This window comes from Acomys russatus, chromosome 19, assembly GCF_903995435.1.
Source record: "Acomys russatus chromosome 19, mAcoRus1.1, whole genome shotgun sequence".
In the NCBI taxonomy this organism is placed as follows: Eukaryota; Metazoa; Chordata; class Mammalia; order Rodentia; family Muridae; genus Acomys; species Acomys russatus.
This window is the reverse complement of record NC_067155.1, coordinates 29,949,182-29,975,307: the sequence shown is the minus strand read 5'-3', so window position 1 is coordinate 29,975,307 and position 26,126 is coordinate 29,949,182. Positions and strand designations below refer to the sequence as shown.

The 26,126-nt window shown below is 45.5% G+C and overlaps 1 protein-coding gene across 3 annotated transcripts in view; it reads right to left on the bottom strand.

Moving 5' to 3' along the window:
- The window catches only part of Insr (insulin receptor), a 126,964-nt gene that overhangs the window by 84,069 nt on the left and 16,769 nt on the right, over positions 1 to 26,126 (bottom strand). For all 3 annotated transcript variants that reach the window (XM_051162934.1, XM_051162936.1, XM_051162937.1), the window contains exon 2: positions 19,375 to 19,926. In XM_051162934.1, coding sequence (XP_051018891.1) covers positions 19,375 to 19,926 — 552 coding nt within the window. The remainder of the gene's footprint in view (positions 1 to 19,374; positions 19,927 to 26,126) is intronic.

Here is a 26,126-nt window from a genome sequence, read left to right as displayed (position 1 = left end):
AAAGTGGTAGACACCAGGGACTGAGAGAGTTCAGGAGACATGTTGAGAAATGGAGACACTGCTTCAGTTTGGGAAATAAGAAAGTTCTGGAAATGGATGTCAGTAATTGCACAACCATGAGAATGTATTTCATGTTGCTTAACTGTGCTCCTTAAAAAAATAGCTGTGGTAGCAAATTTTAGTTTATGTCTGTTTTGTCACACCCACAAAATATATGTGTGTGTGTGTGTGTGTGTGTGTGTATAAAATATATATACATATATAAAATGATGAAAGAAAGAAAGAAAGACAGAAAGACGGACTGTTGGCCTGAACCTAGGCCCCCTACACATATGTAACTGATGGGCAGTTTGATCTTCATGTGGGTCCCCTAGTAAGGTGAGTAGGTGCTGTCTATGACATGGACTCTGTTGCATGATTTCAATCACTTCACCCTAACCTTCATTCTAAACTAGGTTGCCTTACCTGGCCTTGGTGGACAAGGAGGACACACTCAGTCCTGATGCGATTTGATGTGCTGGGGTGGGTTAGTGGGGAGGGCTCCCTTTTTCTGGGGACAAGGGGAGGAGGGATGGGGGAAAAAGGTGGGAGGGGGGCTACGATTGGGATGTAAAGTGAATATATAAATGTTAAAAATTTAAAAGAGAGAAAGAGAGGCAGAGAGGGAGGGAGGGAGAGACAGACAGACAGACAGACAGACAGACAGACACAGACAGAGACAGAGACAGACAGAGATAGAGACAGAGAGACAGAGAGAGCGCGCCAGCCACATCTGGTGATGCAGACTTGTAATTCCAGCTTAGGGAAATTGACACAGAAGAGATCATAAAGTCAAGCAGGGTCTGCCTGGGCAATTCAGTGAGACTATATCAAAATGTCAAGGAGATGGAGAACTGGTTTATCAGGTAGAGGTACTTGCCACACAAGTCTGACCGCCTGAGTTCAAATCACCAGAACCTGTATAAAAGTCAGATATGGTGGCACCTGTCTGAAATCCCAGTACTCCCATGACAAAATACAAGGCAGACGCAGGAGAATGGCCTGAAATCTCACACACCAACTAGCCTGGTAAACAAAACACCAAAACACAGTAAAAGAGACTGAGCAGGAAAAGAAGGTGGATGGCAAAATCCATTCTCCAAAAGTTGTTTTCTAATCTCCACAGGTGCATTCCTGCTGGTGCACACACACACACCAACAACAACAAAAGGAAGCATGGGAGACAAGCTAAAGATGTACCTTACTGGTACAGCACTTGCCTGGCAACCTCAAGACCTAAGGCTCCATCATCAAGTTGGACTTCAGTGTTATAATTACTTCAGACCATCATCAGTGCCCAATATAGGATAAATAGACATTTGTTTACATCCTTCAGGAAAACTTCAGGACCAGAGAACACACACATAAACACACACACACACACACACACACACACACACACACACACACACACACACACACACACACACACTACACATTCTACCATGAGACTATGGTACCCACTTTCATTTTTTTAATTTGTTTTTATATGTTTAGGTGTTTTGCCTGCATGCACGTCTATGCCTGGTGCTCTCACAGGCTAGAGGAGGATGTGAGATCCTCTGAGGCTGCAGTTACAGATGGGTGTGAGCCACTGTATAGGCTCTGAGAATGAAATGTGGGGCCTCTGGAAGAGCAGCCAGTGCTCTTAAGCCCTGAGCCACCACTCCAGCCCTGATATCTACTTTTATATTTTTCCACCTTGTTGTGGGTAGCATAAATTATAGAATCTAAAATCAGAATCTTGGAGATGGGCCTCTGAGCAGGCCTCTAGGGGATGCTCTTAACTATTTTAATTGGTGTGGGAAGGCCCACTTTAATTGTGGATGGGACCATTCCTTGAGTCCTACACTGTATTCAGTAGAAAAAAGGAACTGGGCACTAGCATGCACCCACTGTTCTACTTCATGATCATGGGATGTGATGTGACCAGCCGCTTCAAGTTCCTGCTGTGACCATACCCTTGAGCACTCCCCACCCCTTAGGTTGCTTTTGTCAATGTATTTTCTCACAGCAACAGGAATAGGAACTGAGACACACTTCCATCTCAGGGAGGAGTCACACAACAAAAAACAAAGTAAAGAAGACAGGAGCCCTGGTGGGTGCCCTTCACAAAGTTGATGAGACTGTTCTCTCAACAACATGAATCACAAGTGCACCTTGAGGATACTGAGAGAGGAACCCATTTATGTCAATGTTGTCCACTTGGGTACCATTTGGTGAATGTGCCCCATATTACTTGGCCAGTTCAGAAGCTCTGGCTTTGGTCTACGGTAGGTTTACATACAGTATGGGTGTGGCCTCCAGTGGGTCTTGTGTCTTGGCTCCCCTGATTCCCAGGCATGATAGACAGTAGGCCTATTGAGTACACAGAAGCTGTAACTGCCTGCACAAGGCCTGCATATGACTGACCCCAATGACATTCCATCATGAAGAAGCAAAAGCTAGCAAGGCCTTGTAATCTCCCAGAAAATCCATTATTGGCAGTTAATGGTTACTATGGAGAGGGGCCCATGATGGCCCACTTCTCCCTCAGGATAACTAACAATTGCTGAAGGTAGACCTTTACCAGGAGAACCCCACTACCACCAATGCGGGTTTTTAGAGAGTTAGTACTTACTAGAGAGGCTCGTGAGGCCACGCCTTTCCCTAAAGATAGGCAGCTAACAGTCGTTGAAGGGAGAGGCTCATGAGTCCCCATCCCTTTAAGGATTGATAAGCAGTTAAAGGTTGCTGGAAGAAAGGGGACACAAGGTCCTACCCCTCCCAGAAGATTGCCAAGCAGTTAACAATTAGGAGGAGGAAGGTCTCGCAAGGCTCCCACCCCTCTCTGGTAGACAGCCGGAGTTGCTAGGAGACAGGAAGAGACAGTTTCTTCAATGGTATGGCCACTGGCAGGTTGACCACACTCCTGAAAGCAATCGCAAGGCTAGGTCAAGGCATCAAAGTAGACAGACTATTTAAAAAGAGTTAAGGTGAGCAGCACGAGAGGACGGAAGATGAGAGGACTATGACGAACTAACATTATATACACATGTGAAAACGCCATATGAAAACCATTGTGAATCATTAATATACACTACTAACAAGAAAACTTGGGAAATGAGGAGCATCCCTGCCTCACCCAGGCAGGAGCAACTCAGGCATGCCGTTTCCCATGCACTAGGAACCACGAATGACAAAGTTCATTTCTTGTTTGCACAATTATCTCCGGGAAGCAGAAGAAAGATCACTAGGGATCAATCTGCAAGGTCAACAGAGATAAATAGCTAAGTCTGTATCAAGCTTTGTTTTGTTTTGTTTTGTTTTTCATGCCAGTGACATAGTAGCACATCTTCAAACAGCCATTCACGCAGCAATTAAAAGCGCAATTCATATCACATATAAATGGGAGGAGTCCAAACAGACCTAAGCAACACAGATTGGCCCACAAGCCTCAGGTAACAGCCTCATTTTCTTCTCAAGTCTCCCAGGATTCCAGCTGAACGTCTATTTGCAGAGCCCACTAGGAAACACTGGCTCAAAGTGGGGCCTGAGGATTGGCTCAGCTGAGAACAATGCCTGCCTGGCACAGAGAGGGCCCTAAGGTAGATTCTGTCTCCACGTAAAATCGGGCATGGTGGCACATGACTGTCATTCCAGGTCTCAGGACGTGAAGGATGATCAAGAGCCTCAGCTAATACCCAAATATGAGGCTACATGAGGCCCTGTCTCAAAAAAAAAAAAAAAGTATGGGGGTGGGTGAATTTTATTTATTACCCTTATTGTTGTTGCTGTTACTATTTGAAGAATATTGAATCCAGGGACTTGGGCATGCTAAGCAAGTACTCCACCACTGTGCCAAGTTACCCAGGCTCACTCTGTAGCCAAAGGTCTACAAAATGTGATCCTCCTGCCTCAGCCTCCCAACCATCTAGGAAGGCAGTCATAAGCAGTACACCCAGCTGGTGATATCATAATTTCATCTATAGTTCTGAAATAAAGGACAAGTCGCAAAACAAAGAATAGACATTTTTACAGACACAGTAAATGGTGTGGGTTTGCAGGGACTTGGGGAGTACAGTGTGTGTGGGGGGGTGGGTGTGTGCGCGCGCGCGCGCGTGTGTGCAGCCATGCACACCCATGTGAAGCACACAGGCCAGAAGAGGCTATTGGCTGGTCACCTCTACTACTCTTCACTCTGTTCCCATTAGAGAGGGTCTCTCACTGAACCTAGGGCTAAGCTGGCAGCCAGCAAGTGCTGGTCATCCTCCTGCTTCCACTCCCTGACAGAGAGGACATTACAGAGACGTACATGGCCACGCTTGGTTTTTTATGTGGGAGCTGGGAGTTTGAATTCTGGTTATCACACTTGCTCAGCAGTGCTCTTAGCCACTGAAGCCCCTCTCCAGCCACTGTATTTAGGTCTTTTTTTTTTTTTTTTTTTTTTTTAATTGGTGTGGCTGTTCAATCATGCTTCAGGGATAGGCTTTACCAGTGAGACCCACCTTCAGTTTTTAAAATTAGGAAAAAGTTTGAGTAAGAAATCCTCTTAGTGATTTCACTAATTTCCCCATTGTTGTGATGACTTCTTTGAGAAGAAGCAACTAAGAGGATGAGTGGTCCATTTGGACTCACAGCTTGAAGGGATGCAACCCACCATGGAGGGGAAGGCATGGCGGCTGGCAACTGCGGAGTGACCTGAGTGTGCAGCTAGGAAGAGGAAATAAAGCGGACAGGAAGTGGGGAGACCCATCTCCAACAATCCACTTCCTCCATCTAGGCCCCACCTCCTAAAGGTTCCACAACCTTCGCCAAACGAGGCCCCCACCTGGGGACCAAGTGTTCAAATATGTGAGTCTATCAGGATAGTGCTTATCCAAACCACAGGTCCTGATCGATACAATTTGAAAATAGTTTGACCCAGGCCTTGGGATACTCTAGAGACAGAATACTCAAGTAAGATGGCTTGAGCCCAGGAGTTCAAGACCAGCAAAGAAACCTGCCACACCTCTTTCTGGTTTCGTTTCTGTTGCTGGGTTAAATACCCTAACAAATGCAACTTAGGGAAGGAGACTATTTGGCTCCGGGTTCCTGGTTACAGCCCATCACTGGGGAAATCAGTGTGGCAGGAATCTGAAGCGGCTGATCACATTCAGGATGCAGAGCAAAGACAAAAGCATACATGCTGTGCTCATTACCTTTTCCATCTCAAGCCCTGGGAATGATACTTCCCACAGTGGTGTGAAGTAATGTGATTAAGACAAACCCCCACAGGCCAACCCAGTGTAGACAGTGAGAAATCTCTTCCCAAGTGGTTCTAGATTGACAATGAAAGCCAACAGATGCCATACCCAAAATTAAATAAATAAGGAAATAAATACTAAATAAATATTAAAAATATTTTAAACCTCTGGTTCTCTCTTCTCTGAAACAAACACTCTGCTATAAGATTGTACAACCAAAGAGATTTGCACGCATGTCTCTTAGATCCTTTGTGACATTTAAAATGCAGCCTAGAAAAACCAAAGGGGCAGGGGTTGGCTCAGGGATTAAAGGGTGTGCCCCCAAACCATGAAGACCTGAATTCAATCCCCAGTAGATTTTTGGGGAGTGGCAGAAGGAGACAACAACAACAATGGCATGCTGACATCCACAAAGACAAGCAACAGGTGCTTGTGATCCCAGCCCTAAGAGAGACAGCAACAAAAAGGCCCCTGGAGCGCAATGGGCAGCCATCTGAGCCACCCCAATTTCAGTGAGAGACTCTGCCTCAAAAATCAAGGTAGAAGGCTAGAGAGACGGCTCAGAGGTTAAATGCACTAGCTGCTCTTCAGAAAACCCAGGTTCAACTCCCAGAATCCAAATGGCTGCTCACAACTGCCTGGAACTCCAGTTTCAGGGGAATCCAATAGCCTCTTTCTAGCCTCTGAGAATATTCCTACAAAACGCTCATAAACATAAAATAAATTTTAAAAATAAAACAAGGTAGAGGTATTTGAGGAAAAACAACACCTAAGGAGACATCTGGTCTCCTCGTGCATGCATACACATGTGTGGGGCGGGAGGCAGGGGGAGCGGGGGGGGGGGGGGGGGAGCCTGCCTCCTGCTAAGCATGGTGACACACACCTGTAATCTCAGGCACTCCAGAAGCTGAGGCTGGGAGAGCACTTGAGTACCTGAACCCAGGAGTTCAAGGCTACTGAGTCACACAGTGAGACTCCAAGTCAATCAATCAACCAATCAATATTTACAAATAAATTGCCAGCAAGACACCGCAGCGATTGAAGACACTTACAATAACGCCTGACATCTGGAGTTCAACCGCTAGGGCTCACGCACGTAACAGAAGGGAACCTACTACCGCCTTCTACAAATGGTCTTCTGACCGCCACACACACTTGCCTTAGCACGCTGCCCAACCCCCAACCTGACACACACAAACAAGCAAATGTGTGTATATACACAGACACACACATATATATGTATACATACGTATATATGTGTGTACATACATGTATGTACTTTATATATGCCCATATATATATATACATACATATATATGCACACATATACATATTCATATTGTGGCACACACCTGTAGTCCTATGGTGAAATTAGAAGGTAAAGGCTGGATGATAAGGCATTGAAAGGCAGGTTCAACCATGCAGTGAGTTCAAGGCAAGGCCAGCCAGGCTACAGGCTACAAGAGGCTATAACATACACTCATGAAGAAGAATACAAAGCCAGACCCACCAAGCACAGCTGCCTGGTATCTGTCTCTGGGTCGCATTTAAAAAAAAAAAAAAAAATGAAGTTTAAGGAAAGAGGACAGAGCCTCTGGGTGGATGTCAGCAACACTGCAAAATCCATTTCCTACCCCTCAACAGTAGTCTCAGTCAAAAAGAATAAGAAGGAACACAGCCGCCAGATGGCAGATGCAAAATCCCTTATTAGATTTCAAACAAAAACTACTACAGTCATACTTTTCACATGACACAGGCCCATTAAATACAAAGATGAATCACGGTGCCCTTCTAAAGAAAAGTCTGTCTGACATCACCCCCAAGTCATACTAGCTTTTCAGCAAGCTCACGCTGAAGGCCAGAAATAGACAAGAAGGCCACAAGGGAAGGTAGACTGACAGGTCACACTCAGCCCTGGGCAAGAGCTTGAAAACCCAAACCATAAAACCACAAACACAAGAAGAGAAAAAAGAGAGAGTGGTTTTGTAAACACCTGCCCTGGCAGCACCATAAAGCCAGGCATCTGGATGGAGGAAGTTGGTGTTTTCCCTTGGAGAGCTGCACACTATGAATTTGCATTCAGACTTCACCTACCGCTCCTGCTGCTGGGGAATGTTTGCCCTGCAGTCAACTCGACAGTCAACTCAACTCAAAAAGCCACCTGCAGCCTTCAACACAGGACTTCTAGCTCACATATTGGGGCCATCACTATCCCCCCCAAAAAACTTTAAAACTGTATTGGGGGTTCACACTGTGAGGATATGGCACAGGTCGTAGGGTACTTGCCTAGCTTGTATGAGGGCCTGGATTTCATATAAATATAAAACTGGGCCTAGTGGGACATCCTCAGCTACACCCAGTACTGGGCCAGCCTGAGCTAATAGAGTCTGTCTGAAAAATCCAAAGGCTAAGGATAAACTTCAGCAGGATTGCACTGGCCTGGCAGGCAGGAGATCCCCAGTCTCATCCTCAGAGCAACGTAACTCTAGATATGTGGCACACACGTGTCATTCCTGCACGAGGATGTAGTGAGAATTTTGATTTCTTTAAAAACCCAGTTGTTACGCAAATATGTTTCTATTTTAATCCCAGGTGAAGGATATGGGACTGTTTCAGACTGTGCACAGCTGCTAACTATGATTTGTCTCATGCTCTGAGAGGGACCTGGTTTTGCCAGCTGAGGATAGTTTCTGTGAGCATGTGACATTTGGAATTCTGGGAGCTTTTCAGAGGAGATATATACATGCTAGGACCCCGAGAGGCACTGTTGCTGTGTTGGCTGGTTGTTTGTTGCTGTTAGTTGCGATTTGTCAAGTGGTTATACAAATAGAGGTGAGAAGAAGAAATTGAACATCCTGACAGGAAGATCAACCCTGCCCCAAGGAACGTCATGCCCCTAATCAGCAGAAGTAATCTAAAAAAGTCCCTTATCCCTCCCTTCTAACTTTTCTCACTTACCTAGTGTTGGGGGCTTGGGAGGGATTGGGGTGCAAAAGGGTGGTAAATATAAGAACCCATAAAGTAGCCAAAAATACGGCTACACAGATGGAATACAGAGATGGAAGAGGAGGAGCCGTAGTTCAAGGCCAATCTAAGATACATAGGAAGTCTGTCTCAGAATAAAAACATAAAAGCTAGTTAAAGCCCCATCAACTAGACACTCTGATAACCCGGCACACCGAGTGAAGATTAGTTTTAGTCAACAACCTAGAATCACATGGGAAGAGAGACCCAGTGAGGGATTGTCTACATTGGGTTGGCCTCTGTGTGTGTGTGTGTGTGTGTGTGTGTGTGTGTGTGTGTGTGTGTGTGTGTGTATGTTACATGAGTGGAGGATCTTAGTTAAGTTAATTGATGTGGGAAGCCCTCACCCACTATGGGCAGCATCATTCCCTAAGCAGGGCGCCCTGAACCGTGCAGAGAAATGGACCAGAGTAAGCAAGCGTTCCTCTCTACACTTCACTGCTGATGTGATGACCAGCTGATTGAAGTTTCTGCCCTGAGTTCCCCACAATAATGGAATGTCACCTGGATTGTAAGCTGAGGTAAGCCCCTCTCTCCCTAGTTGCTTTTTGTCATCATATTTCATTACAGCAACAAAAATAAATCTAGCAAACAGTGAAACTTCTTTATTTTTTTCCAACCCTCAAACTCAGTGACTTAAGCACACTCAACCAGAGAAGGTACAATCAATACAAGGGTCTGGCCATCTGTTGTCGTCCCCCTCCCCCACCCTCCCCCCACCTCCGCCCCGTTACTCCAGTGTCTATATGCACAAATCGGTTAACTTTCATTGAACCTATCTTACCTGTTGGAAAATATCCTATAAAGTAAGGATGATTTAGGGCAGCAAGAATATTTATGTAACATAATTGAAAGATACTTTTTGTTGCAATGGAGAATAAAAATATATATTAAAATACCATCAGAGACTTGTTAGACAATAAAGAAAACGAGCTATATATATATATCCAGGACAGATAAGAGCAGCAGAAGCCAAATCAAGAGTGAACGTGTACCCTTAAAAGCTTTAATTGCATAAAAAAAAAATGAAATTAGACCTGGAGGTGTTGCTTAATGGTTAAAGACCCTGTATAGCATTCTTCAGTGAAGGTCCAGGGGCATGGCTCAGGGGTAGAACCTCTGACTATCAAATGCAAGCCTATGTTTAAATAAAATAAGATTCTTTTTATTTGTTCATTTCACACTTTGGAATATATTCAAAAGATTTAGATATGTAATTCCTTCTAAAAAATCCACACTAAGGGGGATCTTTTAAAAAGCAAAACTAAAAGCATAGGTTAGAATAAGCACAAAGTGAAAAGAATTATGTTCATAGCAATGACTACTGGATTTTTTTTTTTTTAAAAGAAGAACGGATAAATAAATCCAACATTTTAAGACTCTCAGCTCTCAGTTAAATAAGGAGAACACATAAACACAACTATCATAAACTCAGTAACACTCTCAGTTCGGAAAACTCAATAATTTTAAAAAACTATGAAACACAAAAGTTAACCAACAGATCTTATGATGGGTTTTAAAAGAGAAAACAACAACAAAACGATTTTAGCTTAAACTCTTTCTCCCCGCCCCCTTCTGTCTCTCTTCTCTCTCTCTCTCTCTCTCTCTCTCTCTCTCTCTCTCTCTCTCTCTCTCTCTCACACACACACACACACACACACACACACACACACACACTCACTCACTCAGAATTCCGTCCCAAGATTTTAAACCATAAAATTTCCCTAGAAATTACTCTGTTGTTCAAAACCTTTAAAACAGAAATCCACCTAATTCACTTTAAGTAACTAGAAGATCGGATAACAAAACTTAATGAAGAGATTGCAAAATGAAGCAAACCAAGAACACGGCCCAATTTCACTCATGAACAGAGATGGCAAAAACCCAAGACACAAAACAAAGCAAGCCTTGCCAATCAAAGTCAACACCACGCCAAAAGGAAAGTTCAACAAGCAAGTGGGACCCACGGTAAAACAAGGCTGGCCTTACACCAGAAAACCCCTTAAACGTGGCTGCCAAGTGACAGATCCCATTGTTAAAGATTTAATGGGTCTTGAAGTCCTAGATTCTGTCTGTATCCAGCCGAGTGCCTGCCAAGTAGGCTAGGCTGCCTGACCAGAAAGTCCCAGTGATCCACCTGCCCCTGCCTCTCCCATGCTGAGACTGCAAGCCAGCATGTACCACCATGTACAGCTTTTTTCAAATGGTCTGAGGATTAGTGTTGGTTGTCAACTTGACACAGTCTAGAACAAGTAATGCTCTAACCCTTTAAGACAGTTTCTCACGTTGTAAGGATCCCCCCAATCATAAAACTATTTTCATTGCTACTTCATAACTGTAATATTGCTGTTATGGATCTAGTGTAAATATATGTATTTTCTGATGGTCTTAGTTGACCACTGTGAAAGAATACTCCCAACCCTCAAAGGGGTCGCAACCCACAGGCTGAGAGCCACTGGTCTAGAATCATCTAGGAAGGGAGCCTCTGTGAGAGACTGTCTAGATTAAGTTGGCCTGAGAGCATGTATGTAGGAGACTGTCCTGATGGTAAGTGAGAAGACCCTGCCACCATAGTGGGGCATCACCCTGTAGGCCCAGATCCTGGACTGAATGACATTGGAGAAAATGAGCTGAGCACAAGCATGTACTCATTAATTCAGTGTTCTCTACTCTTGACTGCAGATGGGATGTGCCTGACTCTGCTTCTGTGACTCTTTGGCGCCTGAGAAGCTCACGTTGCCTGGACGCTGAGCCGAAGAAAGCCTTTCTCCCTTAAGTCGCTTTTCGTCAGTTCCTTTGTCACAGCAATGGGAAAAGAATTAAGATACATAGGGGAAGAGCTGGAGAGATGGCTCAGAGGTTAAGAGCACTGTCTGCCCTGAGTTCTGCAGCCACATGGTGGCTCACAGATTCATAACAGCAATATTACAGTTATGAAGTAGCAATGAAAATAATTTTACGATTGGGGGATGGGATCCCCACAACCTGAGGTCCCAGCAACCGCATGGTGGCTCACAACCATCTATAATGAGATCTGGTGCCCTCTTTTGGAGTGCAGGCATACATGCAGGCAGAACACTGTATATATATATATATAATAAATAAACCTTAAAAAAAAAAGATATATAGGGGATCAAACACAGGTTGTCTTTACTAACTGGGCTAACTCCCCAGTGCCCAGGAAGATTTCTGTGAATGGCCATCAGGAGTTGTTAGCTCAGCCTAGAAGATAAACTCAGGCTGGGGATTTTCTCCATAATCCCTTCACCATCTGCGCCGGACATCCTATCCACCACACCCATTCTGCTTTGCTGAGGCCAAGAAGGAACTAAACCATTCCTGGGTCTTGGTCACCCATAGATGGACACACTCAGCTTTGGCCAGTCCCTACCCTTCCTGGTTCCTCCTCTCACTAGAAGAGTCTCTTTGTTAAGCTCAGTCTTCTCAAGCCGCTCCTTCCTCTTTTCTGGGACTGTCAGGGGCACAGACACAGAATAAACAGTGGTGGACTTCACCTTAGGGGGCGTGAACTATTTACTTTACTCATGGATGAGAGTGAAATCCTGACAGAAGCAACCTAAGGGAGGAAGGGCTTGTTCAGGCTCACAGTTGCAGGGTGCAGCCCCTCACAACCGGGAAGCCATGATGGGGAGGTAGCTGCCGAGTGCTAGGAGCCACCTTGCTTTCTCCTTGTTACATAGTTCAGAACCCAAAGACGGGGCATGATCGCCTCTCGGTGAGGGTGCATCTTCTCACCTCAGTTGATATAATCTAGACATGTCATCATAAACACACCCAAAACTTATATTCTAGGTGATTCTAGACAATGTCAAGTTGGCAGTATTAACTTCCCCAAGGGAGAATTTAAACTGAAAAAAAAAAAAAAAGAAAACTAATAAATATTCCTACACTATGTAAAGAGGAGCTATGGTGGGCGGAGGGCGTGAATCCATGGGTAATGCATCTCTGAGGACCTGAATTCAATCCCCAGAACCTACTTAAAAGCCAGGTGTGGTGGCCTGTGGCCTGTAATCCAGACGCTGGGGGTCGGGGTGAAGCAATACCAACGCTGGGGATATAGCTCAGTGATGTATTTGCCTAGCATGCACAAGACCCTGGCTCTGAACTTCAACCCTACAAAAGTTAGTTACTTATTACTTAAAGGTAAAGAACTGACACGGACGAGATCTGGAGCACAAGTGTTTGCAGAAGGCCTATTTCAAATAACTGAAGGGGGTAAACATCACAAATGCTGGTCGAGTGGTAAAATGGGCAAGATTCATTATGATGAGCTATTACTCAGACATAAAAGACAAAATCAAGACTTAATGAAATTGCTATGTGAGTGAATTTTGAGAACATTGTACTCAAAGGAAAGAACATGTAATAAGCTACATATTATCTGATTCTGTGCCTCAGCAATGTCCAGAAGAGGTGAATCTACACGGCTGGGAAGCTGACTGCTCACTCGTTGCCAGGAGCTGTGGGAATTAAGATTGAGGAGTGAGTAATAATGGGCAGAGAATCTCTTTTGGGGGTGTGGAGGGGGTATGATAAGAACGTTCCAGAATAAAAGCATAAGGATGGTGACACTCTGTTATCAATGTACTTACTAAATATAGTTTACCACAATCAGACAACAGTGTCTTAGCCAGGAATGCTGGACTCCCAACACTCAGAAGACAGAAGCAGGGGGATTGCAAAAAGTTTGAGGCCAATCTGGGACTATACATGAAAGCCTATTTAAAAAAAAAAAAAATCCATGCCTCTGGTGCCCACTCATTAATCACTTCCCCCTGGTAGGGCAGCCTTGCCAGGCCATAGAGGAAGAGGATGCAGACAGTCCACATGAGACTTGATAGGCTGAGGTCAGATGATAGGGGAGGAGGGCCCCCCTTTCTGACAAGTAGGGGAGGGAGAAGGGGGGATGAGGGAAGGAGGGTGGACCTGGAGGAGATGAGGGAGGGGACTACAATCAGGATGTAAAGTGATTAAATTTTAAAGAAAGAACCAACAAATAAAAATAACAATTCAACATCCATGACCCCTTCAGTTAATGAAAGTTCTAGCAAGCACAAGGAAAGAGAGAGGCACATACAGAGCACACCACAGCTGAACCAAGGTCCCTGGCACCTCCATGGGGCACATCAGGTGTTCACTGACAAATAACAGATTTCAATTCCCACAAGGATCTGATGTCAGGATGGGAAGTAACTGGCCAATGGATTTCATCAAGCCAAAAAAAAAACCAGTTAGACCAGTTACCAAGTCACCAGTCAAGCCAGGCAGAACCACCTCTTCATAAGTATGCATTGACCTCTATCCCAAGTCTTCCATAAATGATTGGGACAGTACTCTCTCAGGAGAAATGCAGAAAAAATTAAGCTTTCCAGCTGGGCACGGTGGCACACGCCTATGTTTCCAGGACTCAGGGGGCAGAGGCAAGCGGATCTCTCCGAGTTCGAGGCCAGCCTGGTTGGTCTACAGAGCAAGTCCAGGATAGCCAGGGCTACATAAAGAAACCCTGTCATGAAAATCCAAAAATAGTCGTCACCATGATCATGATCATCACCACCACCACCACCATCATCATCACCATCTTGCCATTGAGATCCCTAAGAATCTTTTAAAAAAAAACAAAAAACAAAAAAAACAAAAAGAAAAAAAACTGTGCCCTTGTCAAGTAAATCTGAATATTTACTATTAAAGATTTGAACATTAGGGACAGGGAAATGGTTCCATGGGTAAAGCGTTTGCCTGCAAGCATAAGGTCCTGAGTTCAGATCCCCAAAACCCATGTAAAAATCCAGGCTTAGAGACATGCACCTGTAGTCCCATCACTAGGAGACAGAGGCAGGAGGACCTCTGTGGCTGGCCAGCCAGTAGAAGAATTTGATGAGCTCTAGGCTCAGTAAGACAGCCTGTCTCAAAAACTAATATGTGTGGGCCAGAGAGATGTCTCAGCAGGTAAAGGCATTTACCACCACATGTACCAAACTACCTAGGTGTGTTTCCTGAGGACCCACATAGTGAAACTCTCTCTCTCTCTCTCTCTCTCTCTCTCTCTCTCTCTCTCTCTCTCTCTCTCTCTCTCTCTCACACACACACACACACACACACACACACACACACACACACACACAGATGATTGATAGGGAAATGATAGAATTTATAAATTAGAAGAATTAGAAGACAGGGGGATTGACAACTAATAATAAAGCATAACAATATAGTGTAGTCAATATTATTATATGTGTTCTGTCTCTTTCCCTTCCTTCCTTCCTTCTTTCCTCATCTCTCTCAAAACTTTCAGTGCATCCTTTAAAACCATTGGATCTCAACCTGTGGGTCACGAGCCCTTTGGTGTCTCATATCTGATACCCTGCATATCAAATATTTACATTATGACTCATTATAGTTATGAAGTAACAGTGAAATAATTTTGTCGTCGGGGAGTCATGACAACATGAGGAACTGTATTAAAGACTGGAGCATTAGGAAGGTTGAGAGCCACCAACTTCGCGCCTTACCTTTGGCGTATGAGAATTACTGGCATGCCTATTTAAGCCTTCGAACTGAGACTAGGTAAAATGAGCCCTACTTGAACATGAGCAATGAGATGCAGCAGCAGTCCACGTAGCCAAGATGGGCATCAACTGACTAAAAGGAGAACGGCATAGCATATAAGTATGGAAACAGTGGGCAAAGTCACAATCATACCACAGGGGGGAAAAAACAGTGCAGTTTCATCAATCTACGTAAAATGGTGTACTTTCAAAATGTGACTTCTAGAGGCTTGGGTATTTTCCAATTACTATTACGTATGTGTGTTCATCTGTATGGTTGTGTACATATGTACAGCATACACGTGTGTGCTTGCATGAAGAAGGAAAAGTCTATGACACACAATCTTGAGTGAGGTGGGTGCCATGGAAATGGTCTCTAAAGGGTCACATGACTCTAGTGGTCCAGAGCTTTTTAGGTTTTTTCTTGGCTCATTAGTCTACTCCCATTGTCCAGAATGTTCTGTTTCTGCTTCTAACCACATGTCTCTGGTCTAATTCACTGTGCTCAAAACACAAAGGAGAACCTGGATACTTCAGCAGGTACCTGGGGACTCTGTTCTGTCCCGGTGAAAAACTTCTCTCCCCACAAGTGAGTGTTGATCTACCTCTACATCTAGACCACCACCCAGCCCCAGGCCAGAACTCACAGGCTCTAGAAAATTCCAGGCCCAAAGGCTGCCTTGGGTTCTACCATGTCTTTATTCCCATCACACACCTTCTTTGGAGACATAGCTTTACAACACTTTGTCCCTGCGATCCAGGGTTCTCCAAACCTTTCCAAGGGTAATATTTTCATCCCCTCAACCATCTGTCCTCTCCATATCTCCTCCCAATCCTGGCTGGGTTTTGTCAACTTGACACAGATTAGATCTAACTGGGAAGACTGAATGTTCATTAAGAAGATACCTCCATAGGATCAGCCTGTAAGGCAATTCTTTGGAGGTAGTCTTGACTAATAACTGATGTGGGGGGCCCCAGCTTCATTCTAGGGGGTGCCAACCCCTAGACTGGTGGTCCCAGGTTCTATAAGAAAGCAGACTGAAGAAATCTATGGGAAGCAAACAAGTAAGCAGCATTCTTCCATAGTCTCCGCAGTAGCTCCTGCCTCCAGGGTTCTACCCTGTATTCCTGCCCTCATCCCCCTAGATAACAAACTATAAAGTGAAATTAACTCTTTCCTACCCAAGTTGCTTTTGGTCAAGGTGTTTAACACAGCAATTGAAAGCTGAAACATACCCCAACTCCTGTTGTCTAAAACTCCTCCTCAGGAGTTCCCATAAAAACCTCACCCACAAGTTCAAAGATCCAACACTCATTGCCTCTTTGGGTTCATGTCGGGGCAGAAATAAATAACGTTTCCTCCCCCTCCCTTCCCTATGCTCTGTGTGCTAACTCCTAAGCCACCCGCTTCCTTTCTCCCAATCACTTCCTTCCCAGGGAATTTTACAACATGTGAATGAGGTCACTGAAGCCATAAACAGTTAATGAACTGCTCTCTTGGACACCAAAACACAATAAAAGCTAGCACTCAACATAAATGACCAGGAACAGGAAAGGGAGGCAGAAGCAGCCACAGGATGTGAGACACTTTCTCCTTCCTTCCTTCCTTCCTTCCTTTCTTTCTTTCCTTCTCATTCTCTTTTTCCCTCCTCTTCTTCCTTCTTTAAAACAGAATGTCTCCTTTACTTTTTGTCTCTTTCTGCCTCCTTCTCTCTTTTATTCTTTCTTCTTTTCAGAGGTAAAGGGTCTCACTTTATAATTTCGGGTGGCCTCACATTTGCCACCATCCTGCCTCGGTCTCCCCAGAACTGGGATTGCAGATGACTGCTATCACATCTAATTTGGTTTCCACCACAAACAGCATCAAAACTCCCCGGTGAGTCTCTAAGGGGCACACAGACACCCCACTGAATTACATACATGGACAGCTCCCCAGAGCTGAGAGTGAAAGCTGTGTCTACATGGTAATAGCTAATATTAAACAAAAGATTATCTTATGGGTAGAGATTTTTCTAAGTGTAAGGCATAAAAAAGGTGATGTGAAAATCAGCTCAGAGGCCCTGCTTAGAATCCCCCAGCGAGGGGCTGGGAGCACTGCTCAGTGGTACAGCATAGCCCTCCTCAGGGACAGAGGCTTTGCAGTGAATCCTCATCAACGCCACCATTACTCTCCAGCAGCTCTGAACAATCAGGAATATTCCCCCCATTGAACAAGAAGGTTCACAAACGAGACTGACAAAGGATTAACGAGCTTCAAAGAAGAAAATTAGACATTAGACTCTCCAGATCCCACAGAGGTCCTCAGACAAGGGAAGTCAAAAGCCGAGAAATCCAGAATGATAAGTAAACATGTTTTCAAAGGCTCTGCCCTGAAACCAAACACACACAAAGATAAACAGTCACAGTATGGGCTTCTCACCCACCCCAGGACTTTGTGAAAGATTAAAAAAAAAAAAAAAGGCCAGTTCTCTCCACTCAAGGCGGGGAGTCCAGTCCACAGGTCCAGCACTTCTGGAAAGCCATTTAGCAATCCAAATCTGGAGCCTCTGACCCAGAATTTTCATTTCTGGAAAACAAGCCTAAAAGAAACAAACATGGAGCTGGAGAGATGGCTCAGCAGCTAAGAACACTTGCTGTTCTTGCAGAAGATCTAGGTTCAATTCCCAACACCCACAAGGCAGTTGACAACCATTAGTAGCTACGATTCCAGGGGGCTCCAACACCCTCTCCAGGGCACACATGAGGCACACAGGCATTCATGCAGGCAGAATACCCGTATACATAAAATAAAAGTTATTAAAAAAATAAATAAAGCTTGAACCCCCAAAACAATCAAATTCTTTCTTTAAAAAAACTGAAATGATCTAATAACTCAGAAGGCTAAAGAAATGCAAAGCAACAGACCCATGAAGGGAGCAGAGAGATGGCTCCGTGGATAACGACACTTGTCACCAGCCTGACTAATTTAGTTTGATCCTCTAGACCACACATATGGAAAGCGCAAAAAAAAAAAAAAAAAACCTGACACCTACAAATTGTTCTCTAACCTCCATGTGGGCCATGTTACACAGTTACACACACGTGTGTGAACACACACACAGAGGATAGAGAGATAGATGATGGTGATGATGATAGATAGACAGACAGACAGACAGACAGACAGACAGACAGACAGTCAGATACATGAAAATGTAAAACAAAAATGAGCTGCTCTCATCAAAATTGGATTTTGACAGTTTTCTTTTTCTGAGTATCTCTTACAAATTGACTTCTATGATCAGATAAGAAAAACATGCTGGCCAGGGGTGGTGGCACACGCCTGTAATCTCAGCACTGGAGAGGCAGAGGCAAGTGGATCGCTATGAGTTCAAGGCCAGCCTGGTCTACAAAGAGAGCCCAGGACGGCCAAACCCTGTCTAAAAAAAGAAAGAAACAAAGAAAAGAAAAGAAAAACATGCTAAATCGAATCCATACCCTTCCATATTCTACTTCTCAACCAAGCAGACAACTACAGGAACATTCACTATCCAACATACAAGGTGATAAACAACCCTCATGAAAACTCTGGTCCCTACTTATTTTTTATAAATAAAAGGTTTTTATGACATATGAACCACACCCATGTCTTGACACCTAACTGTGGCTGCTTGCCTACTACAATGGCCAAGGTTTAGTATACTTATTCATCTCTCCCCAGCAGTCTCAATAGCCCACAGTTAATTGTATAATATCAAATGGAAGATTCTAGAAATAATCAACTCATAATGTTTCAAATCATGTACTTTTCTGAGCGGTACAATAAAGTCTCAAGATGTCCTGTTCTGCCATACCTAAGATGTGAATCAACTTCAGGTCTAAGACTAGTTGTCAAGACACGATGACTATATTCAAATAACATTTATTTTATCTTAACGGTATCCCCCAAGTGTAAGAGTGAGGATTCTTCCAAATTTTATTAGGAATATCATTAAAATTATTCTATTCAGTACTAGTTATGGTTGTTAATCTCTTACCACGTGGATGGGGTGTGTGTGTGTGCGTGCATGCGTGCGTGCGTGCGTGCGTGCGTGCGTGCATGCGTGCGTGTGTCTGCATGCCCAACAAGTACCCTCAGAGGCCAGGGGTGTGGACCTTTTGGGGATGGAATCAGATGCAGTTCTAAGTTCAGACTGGAAATTCAACTTGAGTCCTCTAGAAGAGCACCAAGCACTCTCAAATGCCCCAGCTCACTCCGCTTATTTTTGTTAGGGCATTCTGTCATATCAACAGAAAAGTATACACACACACACACACACACACACACACACACACACACACACACACAATATATATATTCACCACAGTGGAATGTGTCTGTCACAAATAAAAGGGATGAGTGTATTTTGGTGAAGATAGACTTTCTACCAAACCCTTGAGGGTTTGCACTCTATAGCCTTCACCTAAACTTCTACAGAAGCCTACTGCTCCTGGGTCTACTAACTACGAAGGAATGCCTAAAGCCACGCTGCCCTCCAGCATACCTTTCTGACAATGACTGTGTGTCCAGCACCGTTCCACAAACTGCCCATTGATGACGGTGGCGGGGCAGTTGGTCTTGCCCTTAGCAGTGCCCGGACAGACATCCCCACATTCCTCGTTGTCATCTTTGTTCAGTACGATGTAGTTGTCCTCCACAGAATCGAGGATCCGGGACCAGTCAATGGTGGCCAGGTAGCAGAGTTCATTATTCTTCTCGATGCGGACAGAGCCCCGGGTAATGTTCATGAGGTTATAGAGGCCCAGCTCCTTCAGGTGGACCATCTCAAAGATGACCAGGGCATAGTTGAAGAAGAGGCGGGAGCCGCGGATAACCGTGAGGTTGGGGAAGAGGTCTTTCAGGCTCTCCAGGCCATAGACACGGAACAGAAGCAGGTAGTCTGTGATCATGATGAGTTTGGGGAAACTGAGGTCTCGGAAGTCTTCAGGTCTGGTTTTGAACATCAGGAGGATCTGCAGATGGCCCTCGATGACCGAGCAGTTCTCCAGCTCATGAAGCCTGGTCAGGTTGTTCCGGATGTCCATGCCAGGGCACACTAGAGGGCAGATAATGAAAGCAAAGTAGATGAGCCAGGGACTCTAGAACGGCTAACAGAATGAGAGGCCCAGAGTTGGGGAGACAACAAAGTGTTTGCTGCACAGGTATGAATACGTAACATCCATGCCCAGGACCCATGTGATAAGCTGGTGCAGCAGCACATGTGTGTGAGGGCTGGGGACATGCAGAGACAGCTGGATCCCCACGGCTCACTGGGTAACTTGTATCAGTGAACCGCAGGCCAGTAAGGGACTCTGCCTCATGAATCAAGGTGGAGGGCTCCTGAGGAACAACTGACACTTGAAATTGGCCTCTGGCCTCTAACACACACACACACACACACACACACACACACACGGGGGTATATATCCCAGAGCACTCTGGGTCAACACATCACAGAGACTCCTGCACACTGACGCCCACTGTTGCTCTCCTTACAATAGCTGAGGTGTCAAAGCAGTTTAAATGTCCATCAACCCACAGATAAACAGATAAAGTAAATGAGGCCCATATTATACACAGACACCTTGACATTAGACAAGTTATGAAACAAGCACCCAATGAATGGAGCTAAACTGTGTGTGCCTCAACTGGTAGAGTAGTTACCTGGTGTGCACGGGTTGTTTTTAACAAAATCCCAGTACTTCATTTTACCAATACTCAGGAGTCAGATGCTGGAGCAAAAGCCTGCTAGCTCAGAGAGGCAGAAAAAATGCCCAGCTGACCTTCCTCCTCACCGAACATCCTAGAAAGAAAAGCCTCCTTCCCCATGCCATCTCAAAAAACCCTCAAACAGAATGCCCCTCCCTTCTACTTCCTGTGTGTCTCTCTATCCATCCTCCTGACTTCCTCTTACTCTATGATTTTTTTTTCCCTATGTTCATTTCCGGTCAACTGGTTGCCTGCTCTATCTATTGACGTAGGGTTAACTTTATTTAATCCTTTTTACAATACTGAAGCAAAAAGTTCTTGGATTAAAGGTGCATGCTAGGTCTGAGCCACCCCACAACTTGAAACAGGTTTTCAGTCAACAACATAATCTCTAGGTTCACAGTGCAATCAAATATCCTACACCATGCACAAAGCCATCAGCTCCATCCTGAGCACACACCAGACATGGCGGCACATGCCTCTACTCCCAGCACTTAGGAGGTAGAGGCAGGAGGGTCAGGAGTTCATCTTTGGCTACATAGTGAGTCAGAGGCCAGTCTGAGCTATTTGAGACCCTGTTTCAGAAAAGGAATAATAACATATAACATAGAAAATATGATGCATGTAGAAACAATGGAGTATTAGTCAACTAGAAAGAATTAAATAATTACATATATTATACACACACACACATACACACACATATACACACACATTGTGTATGTGCATGACAGAAGCAGAAAGGAGACCAGTTGGTATAAAGAAAGACAACAGTGGGTAGGCAGAGAGCCAAGTAAGGCAGGGGTGATGAGCAAGGTACAATCACATAGACACATAAAATGACATAGCTTGAAACCCATCCCTCTGGATTCCAACCAAAAAAACTTAATGGAGAAAAAGAGCCAGGACTCCTTTTCAATCTTCCTAGTTGTTAACAGTGGCAGTGCTACAGTCAACATGAATAGGAGGCTCTTCCATATCCGGATTTCATGAGCTTTGGAGAACCATCTTTGGAGGCTTTGGAGAGCCTCTATAATGGCTTCCCAATGACCGGAAGACAATCCCACCAGCAGTATGTAAGATCTCCCCTCCCTTAATAGTCCTGCCAGTGTTAGTTATTTCTTATCTTTCTGGTAACAGCCATTGCTCTAACTGTCCATGGGTGGATAAACAGATAAAGATAGATGGTGTACCAGGGGTGGTGGCCACTTGTAACCCCAGTGATCAGGAGGCTGAGGCAGGAGGCCTGTGAGTTTGAGGATAACATAGAATGAACTAGGGGACATGGTTCAGGTGTCGAGCCCCTGCCTAGAATCTCCCAGTGAGGGGCTAAGGGTGTGGCTCAGAACCCACGCCTAGAATTCTCCAGTGAAGAGATGGGGCAGTGGTTCAGAGGTAGAGGTCCCTGCCTACTATGCAAAGGCCCTCTGTCCAATCCCCACCAGCGAAAACGGGAAAGCTACAATTAGGGCCAGTGCCAACTTTGTGGTCACCCACTGTGGGCTCTGCATTTCAAATTCCTAAGCCAGCTCTGATGAATGGCTTTCCTTGTAAAGCACCCATGCCTAAATAACTTCTTTCAAAAGGCAAAGAACATAATTCCTTTGGCAGGCCCAGTTTGAGACCTTAATATAATCATCACCCTATCTATGGGGCAATCGGCTCAACAGGATTACCGAGAGTTGAGTAAGATGTCAAGCACAGAGGCAAAAGCAGCCGACCCCAGCCCAGTGTCCCCGAGCATGGGCGTTCTTCACGAAAATGACTGACAGGAACAACCGTGCTCACATTAAAACGGGGCAAGAGAAAAACCACATGTGTTGGTTTTGTCTTCACCCACCTCCCTGGCTGGCTCTACTTCCTTGGCCTGCCCTCCTGGCTGCCAATCAAGGCCTAATTCCCTTTCACCTGGGTGTGGCTAGTGCTTCCCAGGAAATCCAATCTCCAATCGCTTTGCTCAAACACAAAGGGAGTGCTGATTCTCCTCAGGGTGGTGTGCCTGCCAAGTTTCAACACCCTCCCATGGCTTCCCATGGCCCTGTCCGCTCCATAATCACAGTGCTCAATACTTCTGAAAACCTCCATGCCTTTAGCCATGTATACTGGTTAGTTTCTGTCAACTTGACACAACCTTGAGTCATCTGGGAAGAGGGAACCTCAATTTAGAAACTGCCTTCATCAGACTGGCCTGCAGGCAAGTCTGTGGGATATTTTCCTGATCGATGATTGATGAGGAAGGGCCCTGCCCACTGTGGGTTGGTGCCACCCCGATGCAGGTGGTCCTGAATTGTCCTAGAAAGCTCGCTAAGCAAGCCAGTAGAAAGTGTTCCTCCATTGTCTCTGGCTCAGTTCCTGCCCTGACTTCCCTTCATAGCAGACTACAAGCTATAAAACTGAAATTAACCCTCTCCTTCCCAGGTTGCTTTTGGTCATAGTTTTTAATCAAAGCAACAGGAAGCAAACCATCACGCTAAACAACTACTCTCTCAAACATGACAAAACTCCCTGTCCACAATGTCACATGACCTGTCAGGAACAACAAAGGAAATGATGAATTCAAGGTAAACGCCCACACATGGGACAGTATACAGTAGGTGCACAATTCATGACACCAGCGTTGATGTTTATTTCCTCCAAATATATAACATGGATCTCTGGGGCTGTCTTGTGCACTCGCAACTCCCACCCCACACCCTGGCAAAGGACAGCAGTGCCATTCCTCCTCCGATGCCTTCCACTATCAGTTTGAGCCAGTCTCTCTCTGGCCTAGAGATCACTGTGTCCGATCAGCTGGCGGGCAGGGAGCCCCGGGGACCCTTCTGCCTCTGCAGCCCAGCTGGGATCACAGGCATGGGCCACCACACCTGAGTTCGTGGGTTCTGGGGATCAAACTCAGTTCCTCGTGCTTACAAGGCAGGTCCTTTGTTGGCTGAGCCATCTCCCCAGCTTCTTTTTTCTTCCCCTCCTCCCCCTCTCCCTTGTCTTTCTCCTCTGTCCCTATGCTTCCAGGGAAAAGGTAACCGGTGTAGCAGCTGAGCTGTCTTCCAGCTCCTCCTGGCTGCTCCGGGACTTGCAGGTGGGGCGCTGCTCCTCCTCCTCCGCTGCAGGCCATGAGCCCTCTGGGCCATTCGGAAGCCGCCCACCCCAGCAGCCTTCCCTGCGTGTCCTTCCTGTGAAGGCCTGTATTCAGGTCCTTCTCTTTTTTGTGTTCCTTACATATGAGTTAGCATCCGTCAGAATCAGACTGCTTAGGTAGCATTTCCTAGCAACCAGAGCCCACTGCACCCATACAACCCCTGCTTATTCCAAAACACCCAATATCTTTGAGGCAAATAGAGTCTTTTAAAGATCTTCTTTAAAAATCCACCCTGGAGGCCGCTGAGATGGCTAAACACACAAAGGTGCTTGCCCAAACCTGACAAGTGGAGTTCAATGCATGGGACCCACAGAGTACAAAGAAACATCCTCTGACCTCCACATATGCACTGTGGGACACACACACACACACACACACACACACACACACACACACACACACACACACACACACACACCAGTCCCAGCTACTTACCAAACTTACAGGGCTAAGGCAGAAGGAACAGATAGGTTGAAGCTGACCAAAATAATGAAACCGTGTCTCAGGATAAGAGAAGCCAAGCTGAAAGGATGGCTCGGTGGATGCTGCGCTGCCTTGCAAGCCCTGAGGACCTGAACTCTATGCCTTGGTAGTGAGCGCTTAGAGTTTCTCCACTGGGAACGTGGAGATAGGTGGCTCCCTGGCAATCAATGGCTAGCCAGGCTACCAAGGTCCAGGATAATGAGAGACCCTGCCTGAAACAATAGGGTGTCTGAGCGACAGCAGTCCACATGGATGTGCACATGTTTAAGTACACACACACATCACACACAGGTATGCACATACACATGAACACACACACACACACACAGACAGAGGCAGGGGAATCTACTCTGGGAAGGACCCACAAAAAAGAAGCACAAATTGGGAAGACGTTGCAAAACTGACTTGGGGATTCAGTGCTCTTACTTCATAACCCACACAGAGCACATTAAACTCAATTAACAGGAAAGCCACACACTTATTCACGAGGAAGTTAGAAGCTCACAGGCCTGAACAACAGTAAAACCACCCCCACTGCCCAAGACACTTGCCAGCCTGGCTCTGGACAGAGCAGGAGCCCCCCCCCCCCCCCAGGCAGTGGTAAAGCCCAGCCTGGGAGACAGCTGTGAAGATCAGGAAACCAGCTCAAAGCCCATGTAGGTCAAAGCCAAGTAGGTCTGAGCTCCTGGCCAGAGACAACTCCATAGCTTCCACACATGGATATACTGACAGGCAGAGACCCATAAATCTTGAATGACGTGTGGATAGGATCTAGAAGCACCCAGGAGACAAGCCTCTGGGTGTGTCCGTGAGGAACTTCCTACACTGAGTTAACTGAGAAAGGCAGGCGTACCCTGACTGTAAGGCACACCATCCCAGGGCCTGGGGTCCTGGGCTGAGCAAGCAAGGAGAGAGCAAGCAACGTTCAAAGGACTTAGTCAAGGGCTAGTCAAACAGGTCAGTGGTGAAACCCACACTGCCCTACAAATGTGGGGAGCACAGTTTTGATCCCAGAACCCACATGAGTGGCAGGCAGATGTGGAGCCTACCTGTGGTCCTAGCACTTGGGTGACGATGATGAAAATGCTCGGAACAAACTTGATAGACTAACTGAATAGGTGACCGCTGGGTTCAAATGACAGACCCTGCCTCACTTGCCTCATGAAAGATATACATATGTGTCCACACATAGGCACAAACGCATGCAATCATACACAAGCTAATATGCAAACACATATCAAGGAACTACAAATGCAAAATAGAAAAAAAAGAGAGAGAGAGAAAAGGCTCACTTGGTAAAGTCCTTGCCACACAAACATGAAGACCCATGATCCATACTTTAAGCCCACGTTTTTTACAAAATAGGCACAGGTGCATACACTTACAGTGCCAGTGCTGGGGAGGCAGAAGCAGGAAGATCCTGGAGGCTCACAAGCAGGCCAGCCTACCTTAAACAGTGAGCTCCAGGCTCAGTGAGACTCTACCTCAAAATAACAAGGTGGAGGTGCAGGCGGTGCACGGCGCACACCTTTAACCCCAGCACTCGGGAGGGAGAGGCAGGTGGATCACTGTGAGTTCAAGGCCAGCCTGGTCTACAAAGCGAGTCCAGGACAGCCAAGGCCATACAGAGAATCCCTGTCTTGGGGGGGAGGGGTGGGCAAAACACCAAGGTGGACAGCACCTAAAGAATTATGCAAGAATGGCCTCTGGTATATTGGCACAAATGCTATGGGAGTAACCAACTACTCTCTAAATATATTTAAGGCTTACTCCATAAGATGGAATCCATACCTGAAAATGCTAAAGTGACCAAGAACCTGAAACTAGATAGGTCATGGGCCTAGAAAAAAGCCTAATACAATAATTCTGCTAAAGGAAGAGAGCAATAAAATGACTCCCAATGACGCATTGCTATACCATACATCAGT